We start from the raw sequence: 20,069 nt of genomic DNA, 5'->3' as shown, positions 1-20,069 counted from the left end.
CATTCCCCCGCTCTATCCCCGTAGCCCTGCAGGATTATTTCCCTCAAGTGCCTATCCAGTCTCCCCTTGAAAACACTGAGGGCTAGATTTTCAGTATAGACAGTTTTGGGGCGCTAACCTTAGCGCCCGCCCGAAGTTAGCGCCTGTTTCATTTCCTGCTTTTTTCTCAGTTCTGAAGAAGGGTTTCGACCTGAAACATTGACTCTGTTTCTCTCTCCACGGATGTTGCCTGGCTTGCTGAGTTTTTCCAGCGTTTTCTGTTGTTATTTAGCAAATAAAACGGTGTGGTCATCTAACTGGAATTGGAGTTCATTCCTCTCATTTGCTTTTTTGACGGGACAATCCCTTTAAAGGTAGTGCCACTTTGTTATTTGTCCCTCTTCCACTCCATGTTTTCCCTTATGTCCCTGAAGTGTGCTTCAACTCTGGCCAAAATGGTCAGTGGGCTGCCTCTCCCTGGTGCCCCCCGCCTCTCCCCGGTGACCCTTGCTACTCCCCCGGTGCTGCCCCTGCCAGGGTGGCTGTGCTGTTTTTTTTCATTTCAAAGCCAACACCTTGGAAAATGAGTGTCGAAATGGGGTAGAGGAGCAGAGGGATTTGCGGGTACAGAGACACAAGTTGCTAAAAAGTAGCAGGCTATTAGGGCCAGAAAAAAGAAAACAAAGCACTGGGTTCATTTCTAGAGAGATAGGGGGAGAAATTCAGTGGAGCCGCAAACGGGGCGCCCAGCTCGCCTGGGCGCCGGAATTACCGCTGCGATCGGAGCAGTTGCGCCCGCCGGAAATTCATCTTGTATGCCCCAAGAGGGACTCGGGGCGCTGCTCGAGGCGCCCTGCGTCCCTCTTAGGTCGCTGAAACTGAATATTGCAGCGCAAAGTGCCGCAGCGCCACACGCTGCGGCACGGCGCGCTGCGGTACTGCAGGCCTTCCTGCCCTTCTTAAGGGGGAGGGGCCTGCACCAGCACGATGAGTGATCGCGAGTGCCGGCAAAAGAGCCCGACACCGAGGAGAAGTGCCGGGCTCTCGGGACACAGCCGGCACTGCCCGGGGGGGGGAGATCAGGAGGCCGGGGCCAGGGACAGAGGTGCTGGCAGGCGGCAACCGAAAAAAATGGCCGCCCCGCACCTCCACCTTAATTTGCGCCACTGCCGCCACAGGTAGGCCCCGTGAACCGGGCGCGATTTGCGACCGGCGTTACAGTGGCGGGCGCTAACAAATATCGCGGTCGGGGCGGTAGCGGGGCGCTGCGCACACCGATGACGTCATCGGTGGCAGCGCAGCGCAACAGGCTAACGCCGCCATTAGCGCCCCGCTAAATATCACGGGAGGCGTGGCCAGTGGCGCTAAAGCCACTGAGTGCCCTCTTTAGGCGCTAACTGGTGGCGCAGCCCACTGAATTTCTAGGCCATAGAGTTGAAAAGCAGAGATGTGATGTTAAACTTGTATAGAACCTTGGTTAGACCGCACTTGGAGTACTGCACACAGTTCTGGCCTCCATATTATAAAAAGGATATAGAGACACTGGAGAAGGTGCAAAAAAGATTTACTAGGATGATACCAGAACTGAGAGGTTATAGCTATCAGGAAAGATTGAACAGGCTGGGGCTCTTTTCTCTAGAAAAGAAAAGACTGAGGGGTGACCCGATAGAGGTCTTTAAGACAATGAAAGGGTTTGATAGGGTAGACGTAGAGAAGATGATTTCACTTGCAGGGGAGACCAGAACTAGGGGCCATAAATATAAGATAGTCACGGATAAATCCAACAGGGAATTCAGGAGAAACTTCTTTACCCAGAGAGTGGGGAGAATGTGGAACTCAATACCACAGGGAGTAGTTGAGGCGAACAGCATAGATACATTTAAGGGGAAACTAGATAAACACATGAGGGAGAAAGGAATAGAAGGATATGCTGATGGGGTGAGATGAAGAGGGGTGGGAGGAAGCTCGTGTGGAGCATAAACACCGGCATGAACCTGTTGGGCCGAATGGCCTGTTTCTGTGCTGTAAATACTATGTAATTATTTGCATCAGATTAACTGGTGCCTTCGAGGGTGAAGTTGCTCCAAGTATGAGTCCTATTGATAGGAACTTCTACAAACGTTCTATCCCAGTTCTACGATTGGAGGCTTACAACTGACCTCAGCCTTGGTTAGGGAGGGGGGAAAAAATCAGCTGTGGTTTCTGCCCGTGTACCAAACTGGAACATGCGTGTGTGGATGTCATAGAATCACACAGCACAGAAGGAGGCTATTCGGCCCATCGTGCCTGTGCCGGCTCTTTGCTAGAGCTGTCCAATTAGTCCCACTCGCCCTGCTCTTTCCCCACAGCCCTGCAAATATTTCCTTCAAGTATTTATCCAATTCCCTTTTGAAAGTTACTATTGAATCTGCTTCCACCGCCCTTTCAGGCAGCGCATTCCCGATCATAACGACTCGCTGCGTAAAAAAATTTCTTCTCATCTCCCTCCTGGTTCTTTGGCTAGGTGTTGGGTGAGAACAGGGTTAGTCTCAGATGCGAAGGTCCCAACACAGTCAGATAGCTTGTCAACACTCACGGCTTAGGTCTGCCTGTGAGGAATAACCACTTGGACAAGGTAACTGATGGTACAAGTGCTCAGAAGCAGTACCCCAGCATGAGTCAGTGTCAGCCGTGGCTCAGTGGGCAGCACTCTTGCCTCTGAGTCAGAAGGTTGTGGGTTTAAGTCCCACTCCAGAGACTTGCGTACACTCCAGTGCAGTAATGGGGGAGAACCGCACTGTCGTAGGTGCCGTTTATCAGATGAGACGCTAAACCGAGGCCCCGTCTGCCCTCTCAGGTGGATGTAAAAGATCCCATGGCACTATTTCGAAGAAGAGCAGGGGGAGTTATCCCCAGTGTCCTGTTATCCCTCAATTAACATCTCAAAAACAGATTATCTGGTCATTATCACATTGCTGTTTGTGGGAGCTTGCTGTGCGCAAATTGGCTGCCACATTTCCTACATTACAACAGTGACTCCACTTCAAAAAGTACTTCATTGGCTGTAAAGCGCTTTAGAATGTTCTGAAGTTGCGAAAGGCGCCATAGAAATGCAAGTCTTTCTTTTAGGAGTGGTGCAGAGAAACCTCGCAGAAAGAGGTAGCGTGTCTTGAGTAGTATTTTTGCTCTAAGTTGCATGTGCAGCCTGTCAGTGAATATACGATACTGATTCTCACCAAGTCTAGATTGACGCTAAATTCAATTTGCCTTGCTCCCTGCTGTTAATATAATAGACCATGCCACACCATGTGTTTGAACCAATTAATAGCATCAAAAAATATCTACTCGGTCCTCTTAATACCACGTTTAATTCAAATCCAAGTGACATCTATTACCCTACCAGGAAAAGGCACAGTATGATTCTTCTGAATTTACATTGGGGCTCAATTTAAAACAGTAATATTTTTAGTTTAGATTAAATATTCCTTCCTTCACCGTACCTGCTTATGTTCTTTTTTTCTTCATTGTTCTGTTCTTTTCTCCCTCTGTTTCTATGTCTTTATCTTCTACCCTTCACTCTTTCATCTCTCTCCCGTTTATCTTCTTCTCTTCAACTAGCTCTTATCTGTCTTTCTCCCCCACCTGTCTTCTCCTCAGTCCTTCTTTATTTCCTGTTGTCTCCTTCATCTCTTCCCCTTTCTCTTAGCTCCCTGATTTTCTCTACAATGTCTCCATCCCTCATGCTTTTCTCTTTCTTCTCTCTCTCATCTCTTTTTCTCACCGTCTCTCGCTTGCTCACATTTATTTCCTCCTTGTTGCTCTCATCTACTCTCACCCTTTTCGACCTCTCTCCTTTGTCTCTTCCCTTACCTCTAGCTATCTAGCTCTACATAGAAACATAGAAGATAGGAGCAGGAGTAGGCCATTCGGCCCCTCGAGCCTGCTCTGCCATTCAATGAGATCATGGCTGATCATCCAAACTCAGTACCCTGTCCCTGCTTTCTCCCCATATCCTTTGATCCCTTTAGCCTTAAGACAGCACCTCTGACAGTGCAGCACTCCCTCAGCACTGTACTGCAGTGTCAGTCTAGACTTTTGTGCTCAAGTCTCTAGAGGGGCAGTGGCTGAGAATGCCACCTTTAACCAAGAGGGATCGGAGGAAGGACAGGGTGAGGTCACGGCTTGACCTCTGCCTTTACTGGTGCCGAAAATTCATCGACAAACTCAAAAAACAATAACGCCTCACACCATCAGATACAGACAGAAGCGGAGGAAAATGGACTTGTACTGACAAATGCTATTTTTCTAGTGCCATTTAACAAATTAAATGGAGGACCAAATGGCAAACCAGATACTGGCTGCCCTGCTTGTGGTTAGGTAAGAGAACATAGGAACAGGAGTAGGCCGTTCAGCCCCTTGAGTCTGCTCCGCCATTCAATGAGATCATGGCTGATCATCCAAACTCAGTACCCTGTCCCTGCTTTCTTCCCATATCCCTTGATCCCCTTTAGCCTTAAGGAATATATCCAACTCCTTCTCTGACCTCCCTCACTCCTGCATCGCTCTCTGACCACTCTCACTCCTCTGACTCTCTCTCTCTCTCTCTCTCTCTTTTTCCTGATCTATACTTCTGCCAGTAGTCTCCTCCATTTCGCTGCAGTCTGTTGCCATCAGCACTTCTCCCTTTCGCTTCCCTCCAGCCTGCTTCTGTTCTGCGTCCTGGCTCGCGTCTCCTCATCTATCATTCCACCCCCCCCCCCACATCGCCCCGCTCTCCTCAGCTGTCCGCCGTCCTCGCCAACAGACAGCTGAAAAACAAAATTAAAAAAAAAAAAAACCAACAAAAAAAAACACAGGAGTTTGTGCTGAGCAGATGCGTTCTGTGTATCGATTCCAGCCTGGCATCTTGCAATCCTGTGCCTAACAGATGTCCTCAGCTCGCTGCGGCACCATCAGCGCCTCTCTGCCATCTTCTGATGAGAAAGGAAACAACAAGAGCTGCTGCTCGCTGCTCTTGGCTGCAGGTCGAGCAGCTTGTTTACTCAGTAGACGGAAGGCTGCCCGATGTCCACTGAGGTCTTCCAGCAAACAGCATTCGCCCCCCCACTCCCCCCCCGCCCCAACCGAATGAACGAGTAGCGCCAGCCCTGCTTTATTAAAAATTTCAAGCCACATAAACGTGGGCAGAAGAGATTTTCAAACTCTTCCGCAGCTTTCAGTCTGAGCAGCGATCAGTTTTTACCCTCACTTCCTCGCCTCTGTTGTAGTTTCTACATTACTGACGACCATCTGCCCACCTCAGTGTGGCAGCTGAGGTGCCCGGGCAATTGCCTGAAAAAAATATGGTTTCTATATTTGTGGTTGAAAATATAATGGGCTGTCCACATCATGGAAGGATATTGCACTCAATCCAAGAAAGACTACTAATTAAAGCAGGTGATTCAATTATGGTTGAGAAAAGTACCTCAGCGAGGGTCTTTGTAAATGATAATTTATGTTGCCATGGTAACTGTGCATCTCCATTAGTCCAGGGCACAGAATAGACTTCCAATACATGCCCCTCATTAAATCCCTCCGTGAACGCAAACTTTTATGAAGAGCTGAACAAAATACTAACGGAATTCTCAGTGTTCCTGTGATTTTTTTTTATTTTGAGGGAGGGCTCAGTGCAGCTTTGGGTAAATTCCGCGCTCCCACCGGGACCTGCGCTCATCAAGGGATGAGTCGGAGGTGGGGCTGCAGTGCTGTGCCCTGTTGCCCTCCTCCCCCCCCCCCCCCACCCCCATCATCTTCAACCCATGCTTCCTTCAAGTGTGGCTTTCCCTTCTGGGACTGTCTGAACTTGCCCTCCTACTCCGTCCCCGACTGGGTCGACAGGCCATGCCTTCCAAACTTCGCCCTCATTTTAGAGCGGTCACCTGCGTTATTATTTTAAAGGTGATTGGCAAAAGAACCAGAGGCGACGTGAGGTAAAGCTTTTTACGCAGCGAGTGGTTAGGATTTGGAACGCGCTGCCTGATTGGGCGGTGGATACAGATTCAATAGCAGCATTCAAAAGGGAATTGGATAAATACTTGAAGTAGAAAAAAATTGCAGGGATATGGGGAAAGAGCGGGGGAGTGGGACTAACTGGATTGCTCTTCGAAAGAGCCGGCGCAAACTCGATGGGCCGAATGGCTTCCTTCTATGCTGTATGATTCTATGATTCTATATGTATATATGGCTAAATATTGTCTCAGCCAGAATAGAGATGATTGGGTAATTCCCCTGTCAATCATATCTGAAGCCCACACTGCTGCAAATGACTGGGATCGATTTTACCCACCTAACCATGTAACTATCCTCCACTCAATGTATTTTGCTGGAGAAATAATCCTGCTTTTATCACCGGGAGACTTTTCTGTAGTCTGGTGCAGGTTTTAGAGATTCTTTTTAAATAGACTGTTTGTTGTGAGTCCTGCCCTCAGTCCCGCCCCGCCTCCCCAACGCGTTGACTGGCACAGTAGTGTCAATACGCACATACATTTACCTCATCCCTTCGTTTACTGGTATGTTTTCTATCTAACAGAATAAATGTGAAGGGTTTGTGGCAACACAAATATCCTGGGGTCCTAAAGCATAGAAACATAGAAGATAGGAGCAGGAGTCGGCCATTCGGCCTCTCGAGCCTGCTCCGCCATTCAATGAGATCATGGCTGATCATCCAAATTCAGTACCCTGTCCCTGCCTTCTCCCCATATCCCTTGATCCCTTTAGCCTTAAGAAATATATCCAACTCCTTCTTGAATATATTTAATGAACTGGCCTCCACCGCCCTCTGTGGCAGAGAATTCCACAGGTTCGCCACTCTCTGGGTGAAGAAATTCCTCCTCATTTCAGTCCTAAATGGCTTACCCCTCATCCTTAGACTGTGACCCCTGGTTCTGGACTCCCCCGCCATCGGGAACATCCTTCCTGCATCTAGTCTGTCCAGTCCTGTTAGAATTTTATAGGTTTCGATGTGATCCCCTCTCAATCTTCTAAACTCCAGCGAGTATAAGCCCAATCGACACAATCTCTCCTCATAAGTCATTCCTGCCATCCCAGGTATCAGCCTGGTGAATCTTCGCTGCACTCTCTCCATGGCAAGAACATCCTTCCTCAGATAAGGTCCCTGAATAATCCGTTACAATGCAGCCTGAGATACTTGGCTGAGTTTCCACCCTCATAAATCTCTCGCGTTGGAAGATCTGCCTGCAGGCTGCACCACACAGTAGGCCTCTGTTGTCACCCTTGCGATTTTTGTTGGGTTTCAAGGGATAGGGGTCAAATGCGGGAAAATGGAATTGAGGCGCGGAACGGCCATGATCTCACTGAAAGGCGGAGCAGGCCCGAATGGCCTCCTTCTGTTCCTTTTTATGTTCCTGTGAAACCAGCAGCAAAGGAGCTGATTGAGAGTGGCCTGGAGTGTGACTGTCCCTTCCTCCTTCCATGGAATCCCTATGCCTCCTTTTGAGAGTGGCCCAGAGTGACTCTGTCCCTTCCTTCTTCCATGGAATCCCTATGCCTCCTTTTTGTCATCTCCCTAGAATGACACAGCTCAGATGAGGAACTTGGCTTGAGGTCAATCTTGGGTACAGACTCCAAAACACAGGCACAATGTCGATCAGGTAAGCTTCCAGAGGGTTCTCTACCTTCTATTGCCTTGGAAAGTCTGAACCTGTGCACATACATAAGCACCAATGCTTTAATCCACTCGCCTACAATTGAACAGCTTATGCTCAGTCGAGGCCTCCGATCGTATCATTTTGTTTCAATAAAGTTATGAACTTAGCAGAGAAACCACTTCCCTAAAATCTGAATTAGACAGGATCCCGCCACATGTACTGCGCCCGAGCAACTTTCTCTGTTACCATTGAAGGAAGTTAATACTTTGTTGGAAACAAACGAGCAGAGCGTTTATCACAGAAACAGTACATAAGTATGGGATTTTAAAAGGCCATTCAGCCCATCAGGCCCGTTCTTTCCACAGACAGTGTGCCACTTCACAGGATGAAGCTTCACTGCCACTTTCCCACCGGCAAAGTGTTTTCAGGTGACGTGAAGATTAGCAGTAAATTTTGCCATCTTCGCGAGCTGGCCACAACAGCTCACGCTTGTCGATGTTGCACAGCTTCCGGCTGCTCTTCAATAGGACCAGCCCCCAACTCACAGCTGACCCAGAGGATCCGATTTTAACACTGTTTCACCCCCCACCCACCTCACCGTCCCCATCCCCTCCCCCCCACTGCCTGGTGGAAACCAGACCGGCAGGGAACCAACACTTAAAAATGAGGTCAGTCATTTACCTCCTCTGATCCCGCTGCCTTCCCGCCATGTCCCCCCAATCTTAACCTGCTCCTTTGTGCAGGCGAGCGGGACACCCGCAACAAGGCTGTGGGATCCTTCTTTAAAGTCGAGATGATGTCCCGATGATATTAGTCGGAGACCTGAGCGGGGGAGGGGAGCAGTAACAGGCCTTCCCCGCCAGGCCAGACTGCGAGGGGAGATCGTGGACCAGGAGGAGCAAGAATGCACCTTCAAGCCTCACAAATTAGCCTTGGGCCTCCCTTTGCCCCGGGTCTCCCCCCACCAACCTCCTCCCTCCCTCCAATCACGGCCAGAACACTCCTCCCCTCAACTGATATCTCCTTTGCTGCTCATCCTTATCCCTTCTCCAAGTTACAGGCAACGGTAATATAGTGGTTATGTTACTGGACTAATGATCCAGAGACGTGAGTTCAAATCCCACCACAGCAGCCAGGGGAATTTCAATTCAGTTAATTAAATAAATCTGGAATCAAAAGCTAGCATCAGTAATGGTGACCAGTATCGGCTTGTCGTAAAAACCCATCTGGTTCACTAATGTCCTTTAGGGAAGGAAATCTACCGTCCTTACCCGGTCTGGCCGATATGTGACTCCAGACCCACGGCAATGTGGTTGACCCTTAACTGCCCCTTTGACATGACCTAGCAGGCAACTAGGGATGGGCAATAAATGCTGGCCTTGCCAGTGATGCCCACATCCCATGAATGAATAAAAAAAAAAGTCAGGTTTCCAAGTTAGTGCCAATTAGCGTTGTGCTATGGTCCGTGCTCACTTGGAGCAACATTGAGATTGCCCCAAGCTCAGGCAGTAGAGAGAAGAGACTGTCAACCCAACAGTCTGAGTTGAATTTGAACCCAGGTTCACAGAGGTCAAAGGGCAATGTTATAAAATCACTGCACCTTCCAACCCATTGACATTGCCGCTCGGTAATAAATCATCTCTATTTGTGGGGCTATAATGACAAACCCTAAGCTTCAGCCGGTGAACAAGATCGTCTTGTGGTTTATATCTTCCCCGAAACTTCCAATTGCACCATTCTCTTGCGGCCACTTGTACCTTCAATCTAATTCACTGTGGTACATCCAGCATGGTTTGCCTTCTATACATTACAATGGAGGATAGTGAATAGCAGCAGTTATTACAAAGCAACAATGCAATACTCTCTTTGTGCCAAATGCTTCAATCTCCCTTATCATATGTTAGGTCTCAGCCGCGGCTCAGTGGGTGAGAACCTCTCGCCTCTCAGTCAGAAGGTTGTGGGTTCAAGTCCCATTCCAGAGCACAAAAATTTAGGCTGACACTCCAGTGCAGTGCTGAGGGAGCGCTATTTTGAAGAAGAGATGGGGAGTTCTCATAAGAACATAAGAAATAGGAGCAGGAGTAGGCCAATCGGCCCCTCGAGCCTGCTCCGCCATTCAATAAGATCATGGCTGATCTGATCCTAACCGCCAATCTACTATCACAGAACCATCTCCTGAATCTAACAGAATTAGACACACAAAATAGGATCAGGATCAGGCTATACGGCCCCTGGGCCCGCTCCGCTACCCACAGGGCCATGACCGATCCGAACCTAGACTCATGTCCAAATTCCTGCCCGCTCCCCGTAACCCTTAATTCCCTTTACTTCTAGGAAACTGTCTATTTCTGTTTTAAATTTATGTAATGATGTAGCTTCTACAGCTTTTTGGGGCAGCATATTCCATGGACCTACCACCCTCTGAGTGAAGTAGTTCCTCCTCATCTCAGTTTTGAAAGAGCAGCCCCTTATTCTAAGACTATGCCCCCTAGTTCTAGTTTCACCCATCATCGGGAACATCCTCCCCGCATCCACCCGATCCAACCCCTTCACAATCTTATATGTTTCAATAAGATCGCCTCTCATTCTTCTGAACTCCAATGAATAGAGTCCCAATCTACTCAACCTCTCCTCATATGTCCATCCCCTCCCCAGTGTCCTGGGGCCAATATTTATCCCTCAATCAACATCACTAAAACAGATTATCTGGTCATTATCACATGGCTGTTTGTGGGAGCTTGCTGTGCGCAAATTGGCTGCCGCGTTTCCCACATTACAACAGTGACTACACTTCAAAAATGTACTTCATTGGCTGTAAAGTGCTTTGGGATATCCTGAGGTTGTGAAAGGTGCTGTATTTTTCTTTAACTCTTCGCAAAGCTGTAACCAGTCCAAGAATTGAATCTTGCATCCAACTCCAAGAAGACTATTCTGGAACCCCTCTCACAACCCTGGAGAGGATACAAGAAAAAGCTGGTTGTCTGATAAATTATCCTTCTTTCCCCTTTAGCCTTTCTCCCTCTCTCTCTTGAAACCTTTCTTGTCAGTCTGTTCGCCCTCCTGCCATCTGGGAGACGCTACAGATGCATTCGCACCCGTACGACCAGATTCAGGAACAGCTTCTTTCCCAGGGCTGTCATCCTACTGAACTCCACAAATAAACTCTAAAGCCTGCACATCTGCCAATGCACTTTATTACGGTTATGTTTATGTTAATGTATTACAAGCCAAATGTATGTTGAATGTTTAAATGTCTTAATCTAAATGTACACTCTCGGGAGCCGCAAGCCTACATTTCGTTGTACTGCACTTGTGCACTAACAATGACAATAAAAGTTGATTTGATTTGATTTAATCGATGCTACTGTGATCATTGGTCTTCCAAACTTCATCGTTCCTCTTAAACTCCAAACATACTGCCCGACACGTTCCTCTTCCCTGAACCCTCTCTTTATTGGAATCGCGACTTACTGAACGCTCTCCGATTCTAAAAAGGACCTCAGTTCCTTGCTTCCCTTCAGTTTTCCCTTCCTCCTACAATCTACAGGCTTCTAAAACCCAAGCGTAGTGTCCACGAATCAATCCGTCTGGATTTGCCTGACCAGCCATGAAATGATTTGAGTGGCGGAGCAGGCTCGAGGGGCTGAATGGCCTTCTCCAGTTCCAATGTTCCTATGTCTCATCCTCTGCCCTGCTCTTTGCAGCCTTGGCAATTTCCTGCACTATGAGCCTTTAGCACAGCAACGAAAATACAGCGCACAGCTCCGATTAGTTGGGTTTCCATTCAGTATTGTCATGGATACCAGTAAATCTCCTCCAAGCCAAGAATAAGGAGATGAAGATATTTCCAATTACATTTTAAGTTTCTCAAAGAAGAAAAGCAATGAAGAGATACTATGAACATAAAAGTATTTTATAAGAGTTATCTACAGCCTTAGATTAGATTACAACCTTCTACCACTCCCTGTTCTAAGTTGTAATATAAACTGTTGTGTGTATGTGTTGGATGGGTTAATGCCAATGGTGCGAGTTAGTTTTGATACCAACTTGGCGCTATGCTGTCAATATGTTCACCCTGAAGGATCAATGATTTTGGCATCATTACACTAGATTTCTTGAGAAATAATCTGTGGTAATTAAGGAAAATTCTAGAACTGGTTTTGCAATTACTGTGGAAAAAATATACTGCTACACTAATATATACTGACTATACCACCTCTCGAGAACCGACCTACATACAGTACTGTTAATGGCTGTCGACACTGAACTCCTCCCTCATAATATTGACAGTATATATACAGATGAATTCAAGGCAGTCACACTCAACTATCCTCATGGTTCAGATGATAGTTGTAAATCCCTTGAGTAGACTCCCTTGGTGGCCCCCTGGCGCTATACACTGCCCGCTGATCCATACAGAGAGGATGCAGAATGATAACAGGGCTAAAAGGGTTAAATTACGAGGACAGGTTGCAGACTGGGCTTGTATTCCCTGAGTATAGATTAAGGGGTGATCTAATTGAAGTGTTTACGATGATTAAAGGATTCAATAGGGTAGATGGAGAGAAACTATTTCCTCTGGTGGGGGGGCGGGGGGAGTCCAGAACAAGGGGACATAACCTCAAAATTAGAGCCAGGCCGTTCAGGGGCGATGTCAGGAAGCACTTCTTCACACAAAGGGTGGTGGAAATCTGGAACTCTCTCCCCCAAAAAGCTATTGAGGCTGGGGGGGGTCAATTGAAAAATGTCAGAACTGAGATTGATAGATTTTTGTTAGGCAAGGGTGTTAAGGGTTACAGAACCAAGGTGGGTAGATGGAGTTAAGATAGGGATCAGCCATGATGTAATTGAATGGTAGAACAGGCTCAAGGGGTTGAATGGCCTCCTCCTGTTCCAATGAAGGGCCCCCACTTGTTTTCTGCTCTCCGTGATGAGTTAGTTGATCACGGACAGGGAGCTGGTGACTGGGTAGATACAACAAGCCTCAGTACCTCTAGTCAAGGCTTTGGAAGAATCAGCCAGGTCTTGATCCCAATCTAGTGCCTCTATTGGAAAAGGAGCATGAGTAGACGATGGAGCTCGAGGTCAGTCTTGACCGAGAGGCCCCTGCTCTCCAGGGATGATAGTTTGCTGATACTGACTGACCCTTGGCCAATTGGGTGTGGTGGTGTAATGGTTGTGGTGCTGGACTAGTAACCCAAATGTCGAGAGTCCAAGTCCCGTGGCTAGTGGTGGAATCGAAGGCACTAAATCCTGTGGGCTTGTACCAGGGGGGGAAAATGGCCATGGTGTTAAAAACCCAACTGATGACTCGCACCCTACCTGGTTAGTCCCGTACATGACCACACTCCCATGCTATGTAGCTGACGTTTAACGCCCTCTAGCAAGCCAGTTATAACAATGATTACCCTCAGCCACCTTCTCGGGGAAATTGGGGATGGACAATAAACGTAGTAACATGAATCAGTCATTTATGAAAGAAAGACTATGAAATAATGCTGAGCGGCCTACGGGTGGCGCTGTCCAGGGAGAGTATAAATACTCGGGCACGGGCCCAGCTTGCGCAGGACATTCTTAACAGGAACTAGTGAAGAACACAACTAGACCACCATGTTGTAAAACAGTTGATTAAAGCTTTGTTTAACGCTTAGACCAAGTGCCTAGTAGTTTTCTTACGTCATGTAGCATTTCCAATGAAGCAACAATTTCAAAAAAAAATTGATAGCGTCGGAAGGCATGAGTTAGGAACATAAGAATTAGGAGTAGGAGTCGGCCATTCGGCCCCTCGAACCTGCTCCGCCATTCAATAAGATCATGGCTGATCTTTGACCTCAACTCCACTTTCCCGCCCGATCCCCATATCCCTTGATTCCCCATGAGTCCAAAAATCTATCGATCTCAGCCTTGAATGTACTCAAAGACTGAGCATCCACAGCCCTCTGAGGTAGAGAATTCCAAAGATTCACAACCCTCTGAGTGAAGAAATTCCTCCTCATCTCGGTCTTAAATGGCCGACCCCTTATCCTGAGACTGTGCCCCCTGGTTCTAGACTCTCCAGCTAGGGGGAAACAACCTCTCAGCATCTACCCTGTCAATCCCCCTCAGAATCTCATATGTTTCACCTTAGTCCCTTCAGGAGGGGGAAGGGAGGAAACTTAGGGGAGGGGGTGGAAACAATTGCTGCAACTTTGATCTCATCCGCTGCCCCTGGATCAAGTTCCTGCATTGAAAACACTCCCAGGTACCCGATGCATTACTTAACAAGCACATTTTCGTACAGGAGACTTAAAACACATGCTGACTGAGACGTAGAGGATTGCACTGACTGCAACCAATTTAGAAAAGGGCAGGCAGGCACCGGAAGGGTTAAAGGAACACTCGTTCATCCACAAATAGAAGGATTAATAAAGAAACAACTGACCTGTTGATGAGGGGGTGAGGGTGGTACTGGGAGGCGAGGAGCGGGCTCTGAATTGGCAGCGATGTAACCGGGTGGTTTGGGAGCTGCACCATCCTGCTGTCGGAGCACTGGATGAGGGACGGGATGGGGTGCAGGGCTGTCAGCTCGGTGATCTGAACGGCCCTGCCCCCTCCGTTGATCAGGTGGCCGTCAGTCACTGCGTGGAGCTTGCTGTGTCCCAAGCTGATCACCGGCACGGCCAGCGGTAGGTTTTCCGAAGAGCTCAAAGGGGTTTCTATGGAAACCGGTTCAGATGTGTCTTGTTTGCTTGACTGTGTGGCATCCCTGGGGGTAGAGTCAGGAGCTCGGGTCGTGATTTCCGCTCCGTCTCCCTCGTTAGTCGGGGACTCACTAATTTGCCCTGGCTCAGTCTTCACAGGGCTCTGAATGTCTCCAGTGCTGGGGGAAGAATGGGGCTCGACTTTCTCCATCATCTTTCTCCTTTAGCCGGTGTACCTTTCATCGAATTGAAGTGCACCGCACGGGCAGTCTGATGCTCTGGCAATCCACTGTGGTCTAGCTGCGGAGAAGAGAGACAGGTATGAAATGATACAGTAAAAAAGAGGGGAAAATAACATGGAAGAAAACACTTTAACCGTTTGAAGACCATACTTGTTTTATTGCCCGAGACCAAGGTTACTGGATGACAAAGCACAGAAACAGGGAGGAGGCCATTCAGCCCCTCGAGCCTGCCCTGCCATTCAGTTGGATCATGGCTGATCTGTACTTCAACCCCATTTACACGCCTTTGCTCCTTATCCCTTGCTACTCTTACCCAACAAAAATCTATCTACAGGAAACTTTCGATTTACCGGCACCTAAATAACCGGAAATCTCGGTTAACCGGCAAAATTCAGGAGTAGGTTCAGGTAACTTTTATTACTTGCCTTCCTCCATTTGTTGCTGTGCAAGGGTGTGGCTGCAGCTGTTGCTAAGCTACAGAGACGCTTGCAACTTGTGGTCATTGTTCTGAAGCTGTGGGTTTGTTGCTTTATACGGAGCTCTCAGTTCTGTATCTTTTACTATAGCGTTCGGTTATCCGGAATTTTTGATGAACCAGCACCACGTCGGTCCCGGATAAAATAAAGTTTCCTGTAACTCAGTCTGGAAAGCTCCAATTATCCACAACAATTTGGAGGAGAGAGTTACAGATTTCTACTACCCTTTTGAGTGAAAAATGCTTCCTGATTTCTCTCCCAAAAAGGCCCAGCTCTAAATTTTTTGATCCTTTTCTTTTGAATTTGTGTTTATACAGCACCTTTCATGACCACAGGACGTCCCAAAGCACTTTGCAGCCAATGAAGTACTTTTGAAGTTTAGTCACTGTTGTAATGTAGCAAACGAGCCAGTCAGTTTGCGCACAGCAAGGTCCCACAAACCTATCTACCTCAGCCTTGAATATACTCAACGACTGAGCCTCCACAGCCCTCTGGGGTAGAGAATTCCAAAGATTCGCCACCCTCTGAGTGAAGAAATTCCTCCTCATCTCAGTCTTAAATGGCCGACCCCTTATCCTGAGGCTATGCCCCCGAGTTCTAGACTCACCAGCCAGGGGGAAACAACCTCTCAGCATCTACCCTGTCAATCCCCCTCAGAATCTTATATGTTTCAATGAGATTTCCTCTCATTCTTCTAAAGTCCAGAGAATATGGGCCCAATCTACTCAATCTTGATCTCCAGGCACTGCTTCAAGCAATCCAGAAGAAAAATAATCAGGACGTTTTAAAGAAAATAGCGTGTGCATTTAAAAATTTTCTTTGAACACTTTTCCTCATTGGTTACAAAAAAGCATTGGAGATGGGAAATAGGGCTGTTTCACCGAAGCTGAGACTCATCCAATCCGGTAATGAAAAGTCTGTTCGCTTCTCAATTGGTCGTGGGAAGGCGATGCGTTGCGGGGATGGACGGGTTGGTCGACCAATGGTGGAGGCGGGACAGAGGGAGGCAGAAGGTCATGTGACAAAACCTCCAGGGATACGTCCAACCAGAGTTGGCAACCCTAATTCCCGAACGTGGGAGGCTCCACGATGGGAGTACCATGTCAGGCCTGGACAGACTAGATGCAGGAAGGATGTTCCCGATGGTCGGGGAGTCCAGATCCAGGGGTCACAGTCTAAGGATAAGGGGTAAGCCATTTAGGACAGAGATGAGGAGGAATTTCTTCACCCAGAGAGTGGTGAACCTGTGGAATTCTCTACCACAGAAGGTAGTGGAGGCCAATTCATTAAATATATTCAAGAAGGAGTTAGATATATTTCTTAAGGCTAAAGGGATCAAGGGATATGGGGAGAAAGCAGGGACAGGGTACTGAATTTGGATGATCAGCCATGATCTCATTGAATGGCGGAGCAGGCTCGAGGGGCCAAATGGCCTACTCCTGCTCCTATCTTCTATGTTTCTATGTTTGTAAAAGAATCCTGGTGTTCTCGACGATTGTGCTGGAAATACTGAACACAGACAATCTTCACCAACACAAGTACCCTGCCTCGGCACACAGCCCGCACCCCCACCTTGCTGCAGCAACTCGCCAAGGCTTCTTCGGCAGCACCTCCCAAACCCGCGGCCTCCGCCACCTAGAAGGACAAGGGCAGCATGCGCATGGGAACACTACCACCTCCAAGTCACACATCATCCTGACTTGGAAATATACCGCCGTTCCTTCATCGTCACTGGGTCAAAATCCTGGAAGTCCCTCCCGAACAGCACTGTGGGAGTACCTTCACCACACGGACTGCAGCGGTTCAAGAAGGCGGCTCACCACCACCTTCTCAAGGGCGACTAGGGATGGGCAATAAATGCCGGCCTTGCCAGCGACGCCCAAAACCCAGGAAATAATTTTTTTTTTAAAGTCACCACAGGATACATTTTCCCTTATTCCCCAAAGCCAGTGAAAACAAAAATGGAGCCTGGTCTCTACTCAAAATCATGAAGGGTTTTGACAGAGGCAATAAGGAGAAACTGTTTCCAGTGGCAGGAGGGTCGGTAACCAGAAGGCCCAGATTTAAGGTCATTGACAAAAGAAGCAAAGGAGACAAGAGGAAGAAGATTTGTACGCAGCGAGCTGTTATGATCTGAAAGGGCGGTGGAAGCAGATTCAATAGTAACTTTCAAAAAGGAATTAGATAAGGGAAAACACTTGTGGGGCTATGGGAAAGGGTTGGGGAGTGGGGCTAATGGGAGAGCTCTTTGACACGATAGGCCGACTGGCCTCCTTCTGTACTGTATCATTCTATGACTACTCTTGTTGTTATTTGTGTGACTGTGGTCCTGAAACAATGTTTTTTTTTTATTTTGAAAAGGTGCCTAGCCCTGGTTTTCACTGGTCTCTTGTTATGCTCTGCAAACCTTTGCAAAGGGCTTTCCTTGAAAAGGTTAACTGCTGACTCACCCTCGAACGTAACAATGCGTAAAAAGACATGCGAGAGGAGTAAGATAGGGCTATCTCTGCGTGTGGTGGCATTGTCTATCAAACAGCACTGTGTGGCTGACACCTTGGTGGCTTTTGACCACAGCAGTATGAAACCATCATTCCACACTAAAGGTTTCTCTCTCATCCCGGGGCAGATATCATAACCGCGATGACAGGGTACTCTTTTATTTGGACCCAAAAAAAAAACCAATTCGACTGTAAATAAACAAAAGTTCAACTAAAGCTTAACAAATCAAATTAAAATTTGGTTTTCCGTGTTGATGATGCACTCCAGTCCCCGCGGCGCCCACCGGTCGCGGAAATACTCAAGCGCACCGGCGGACACCGCGTGCTCCATCTCCAGGGCCACCCGGGCGCGAACATGGCCGCGGAAGAGATGCAGGCAATCCGGCTGGACGACCCCCTCGACCGCCCGCTGCCTGGACCAATTGATGGCTCTTTTAGCCAGGCCCAGGAGCAGGCCCACAAGGAGGTCCTCGCGATGACAGGGTAATGCTATACAAATAACACTGAGGTACTTGACAGTCAGTAATCATAGAATCATAGAAATTTACAGCACAGAAAGAGGCCATTTGGCCCATCTTGTCTGTGCCGGCCGACAAAGAGCGATCCCAGCCTAATCCCACTTTCCAGCTCTTGGTCCGTAGCCCTGTAGGTTACGGCACTTCAAGTGCATATCCAAGTACTTTTTAAATGTGATGAGGGTTTCTGCCTCTACCACCCTTTCAGGCAGTGAGTTCCAGACCCCCACCACCCTCTGGGTGAAAACATCACGGAAGACCTCTCCTGGTCCCTCAACACCTCCTCTCTGGTGAAGAAGGCCCAGCAGCGCCTATATTTCTTGAGGAGGCTGAAGGGATGTAATCTGTCACCCCCGATCCTCTCTAACTTCTACCGCTGCACTATAGAGAGCATCCTGACAAACTGTATCACGGTATGGTACGGCGGCTGTAGCTCCCATGACCGGAAAGCCCTGCAGCGGGTAGTCAAAACTGCCCAACGCATCACCGGCACCCGGCTACCGACCATAGAACATATATATCAGAAACGCTGCCTACGGAGGGCACAGACCATCATCAAAGACCCTACCCACCTCAGCCACAGTCTGTTCGCCCTCCTACCATCTGGAAGACGCTACAGATGCATTTGCACCCGTACGACCAGATTTAGGAACAGCTTCTTTCCCAGGGCTGTCATCCTACTGAACTCCACAAATAAACACTAAAGCCTGCACATCTGCCGATGCACTTTATTCACTTTATTATGGTCATATTTATGCTAATATATATGTACAAATGTATGTTGAAATGTTTAAGTGTCCTAATCCAAATTGTACACTCTCGGGAGCCGCAAGCCTACATTTCGTTGTACTGCACTTGTGCACTAACAATGACAATAAAAGTTGATTTGATTTGATTTGATTTGATTTGATTTCTCCTCAAATCCTCTCTAGTCCTCCTACTATACTTTGAATCTATGCCCCCTGGTTACTGACCTCTCTGGTAAGGGAAATAGGTCCTTCCTATCCACTCTATCCAGGCCCCTCATAATTTTACACACCTCAATTAGGTCTCCCCTCAGCCTCCTCTTTTCTAAAGAAAACAAACCCAGCCTATCCAATCTTTCCTCATAGCTAAAATTCCCCAGCGCAGGCAACATCCTCGTAAACCTCCTCTGCACCCTCTCTAGTGCAATCACATCCTTCCTGTAATGTGGTGACCAGAACTGCACGCAGTATTCTAGCTGTGGCCTAACTAGTGTTTTATACAGTTCAAGCATAACCTCCCTGCTCTTATATTCAATGCATCGGCTAATAAAGGCAAGTATCCCGTATGATTTCTTAACCACCTTACCTCCCTGTCCTGCTACCTTCAGGGATCTGAGGACATGCACTCCAAGGTCCCTCTGATCTTCTGCACTTCTCAGTGTCCTACCCTTTATAGTGTATTCTCTTGCCTTGTTAGCCCTCCCCAAATGCATTACCTCAAATGCATACTATAGCTCTAGGAGGCCTTGAGCCACACGAATGAAGGTTGGGTAGCTTAAGGACGTCCTAAAAAATATTGCGATTTAAATTGCAGCTTTAGGTAGCAGACTAGGTTTGAGGTTCGACCCTTGACCTGTGCTGATCTCTGCTGAGTAGGGTGACCAACCCTCCAGGCTTGCCCTCGAGTCTCTAGGAATTAAAGATTCATCTCCCGGACTCCGCTGCGAACAAAACTCGTGAGAAAAATCATAGAGGAATTAAAAATAAAATTGTGGTTGTATTTTTCTTTGAAAAGTTTCACTTATTAGTTATCCAGGAATATGTCCAACCAAAGTTGGAAACCCTGACACCGACAGATAGGTCGAAGCGGGCAAGTGCACTGTGATACTCAGCCACACACACCAGCAATAGCCCAGATTAGATTCCTGGTGTGTGCTGAGCTAACTGATCGGAACTAGAGTGGCATCAGAAGAGCTACAATAGGCCCCAGGGTTGTGGGGTGGTGGGGGGGGGGGGGGCGTGAAAGCAGCCCAGGGTCCTGTTCCTAATTTGCTAGCCAGTGACCCCTTCCCCTCCCCACCGCTGCTA

At 48.0% G+C, this 20,069-nt stretch overlaps 1 protein-coding gene across 1 annotated transcript in view; it reads right to left on the bottom strand.

Annotated features, from left to right (window-relative positions):
- Positions 1-20,069, bottom strand: part of LOC147097681 (uncharacterized) — a 33,541-nt gene that overhangs the window by 8,732 nt on the left and 4,740 nt on the right. Inside the window, exon 2 of the mRNA XM_085971440.1 lies at positions 14,026-14,584. Within this exon, the coding sequence (XP_085827566.1) occupies positions 14,026-14,498 (473 nt within the window). The 5' untranslated portion in view covers positions 14,499-14,584. The remainder of the gene's footprint in view (positions 1-14,025; positions 14,585-20,069) is intronic.

This window comes from Somniosus microcephalus, chromosome 31 (genome assembly GCF_052327205.1).
Source record: "Somniosus microcephalus isolate GS21.2 chromosome 31, FLI_Smic_1.0, whole genome shotgun sequence".
NCBI classification, from domain to species: Eukaryota; Metazoa; Chordata; class Chondrichthyes; order Squaliformes; family Somniosidae; genus Somniosus; species Somniosus microcephalus.
The sequence above is the reverse complement of the archived record's forward strand: the minus strand, read 5'-3'. Positions and strand labels throughout refer to the sequence as shown.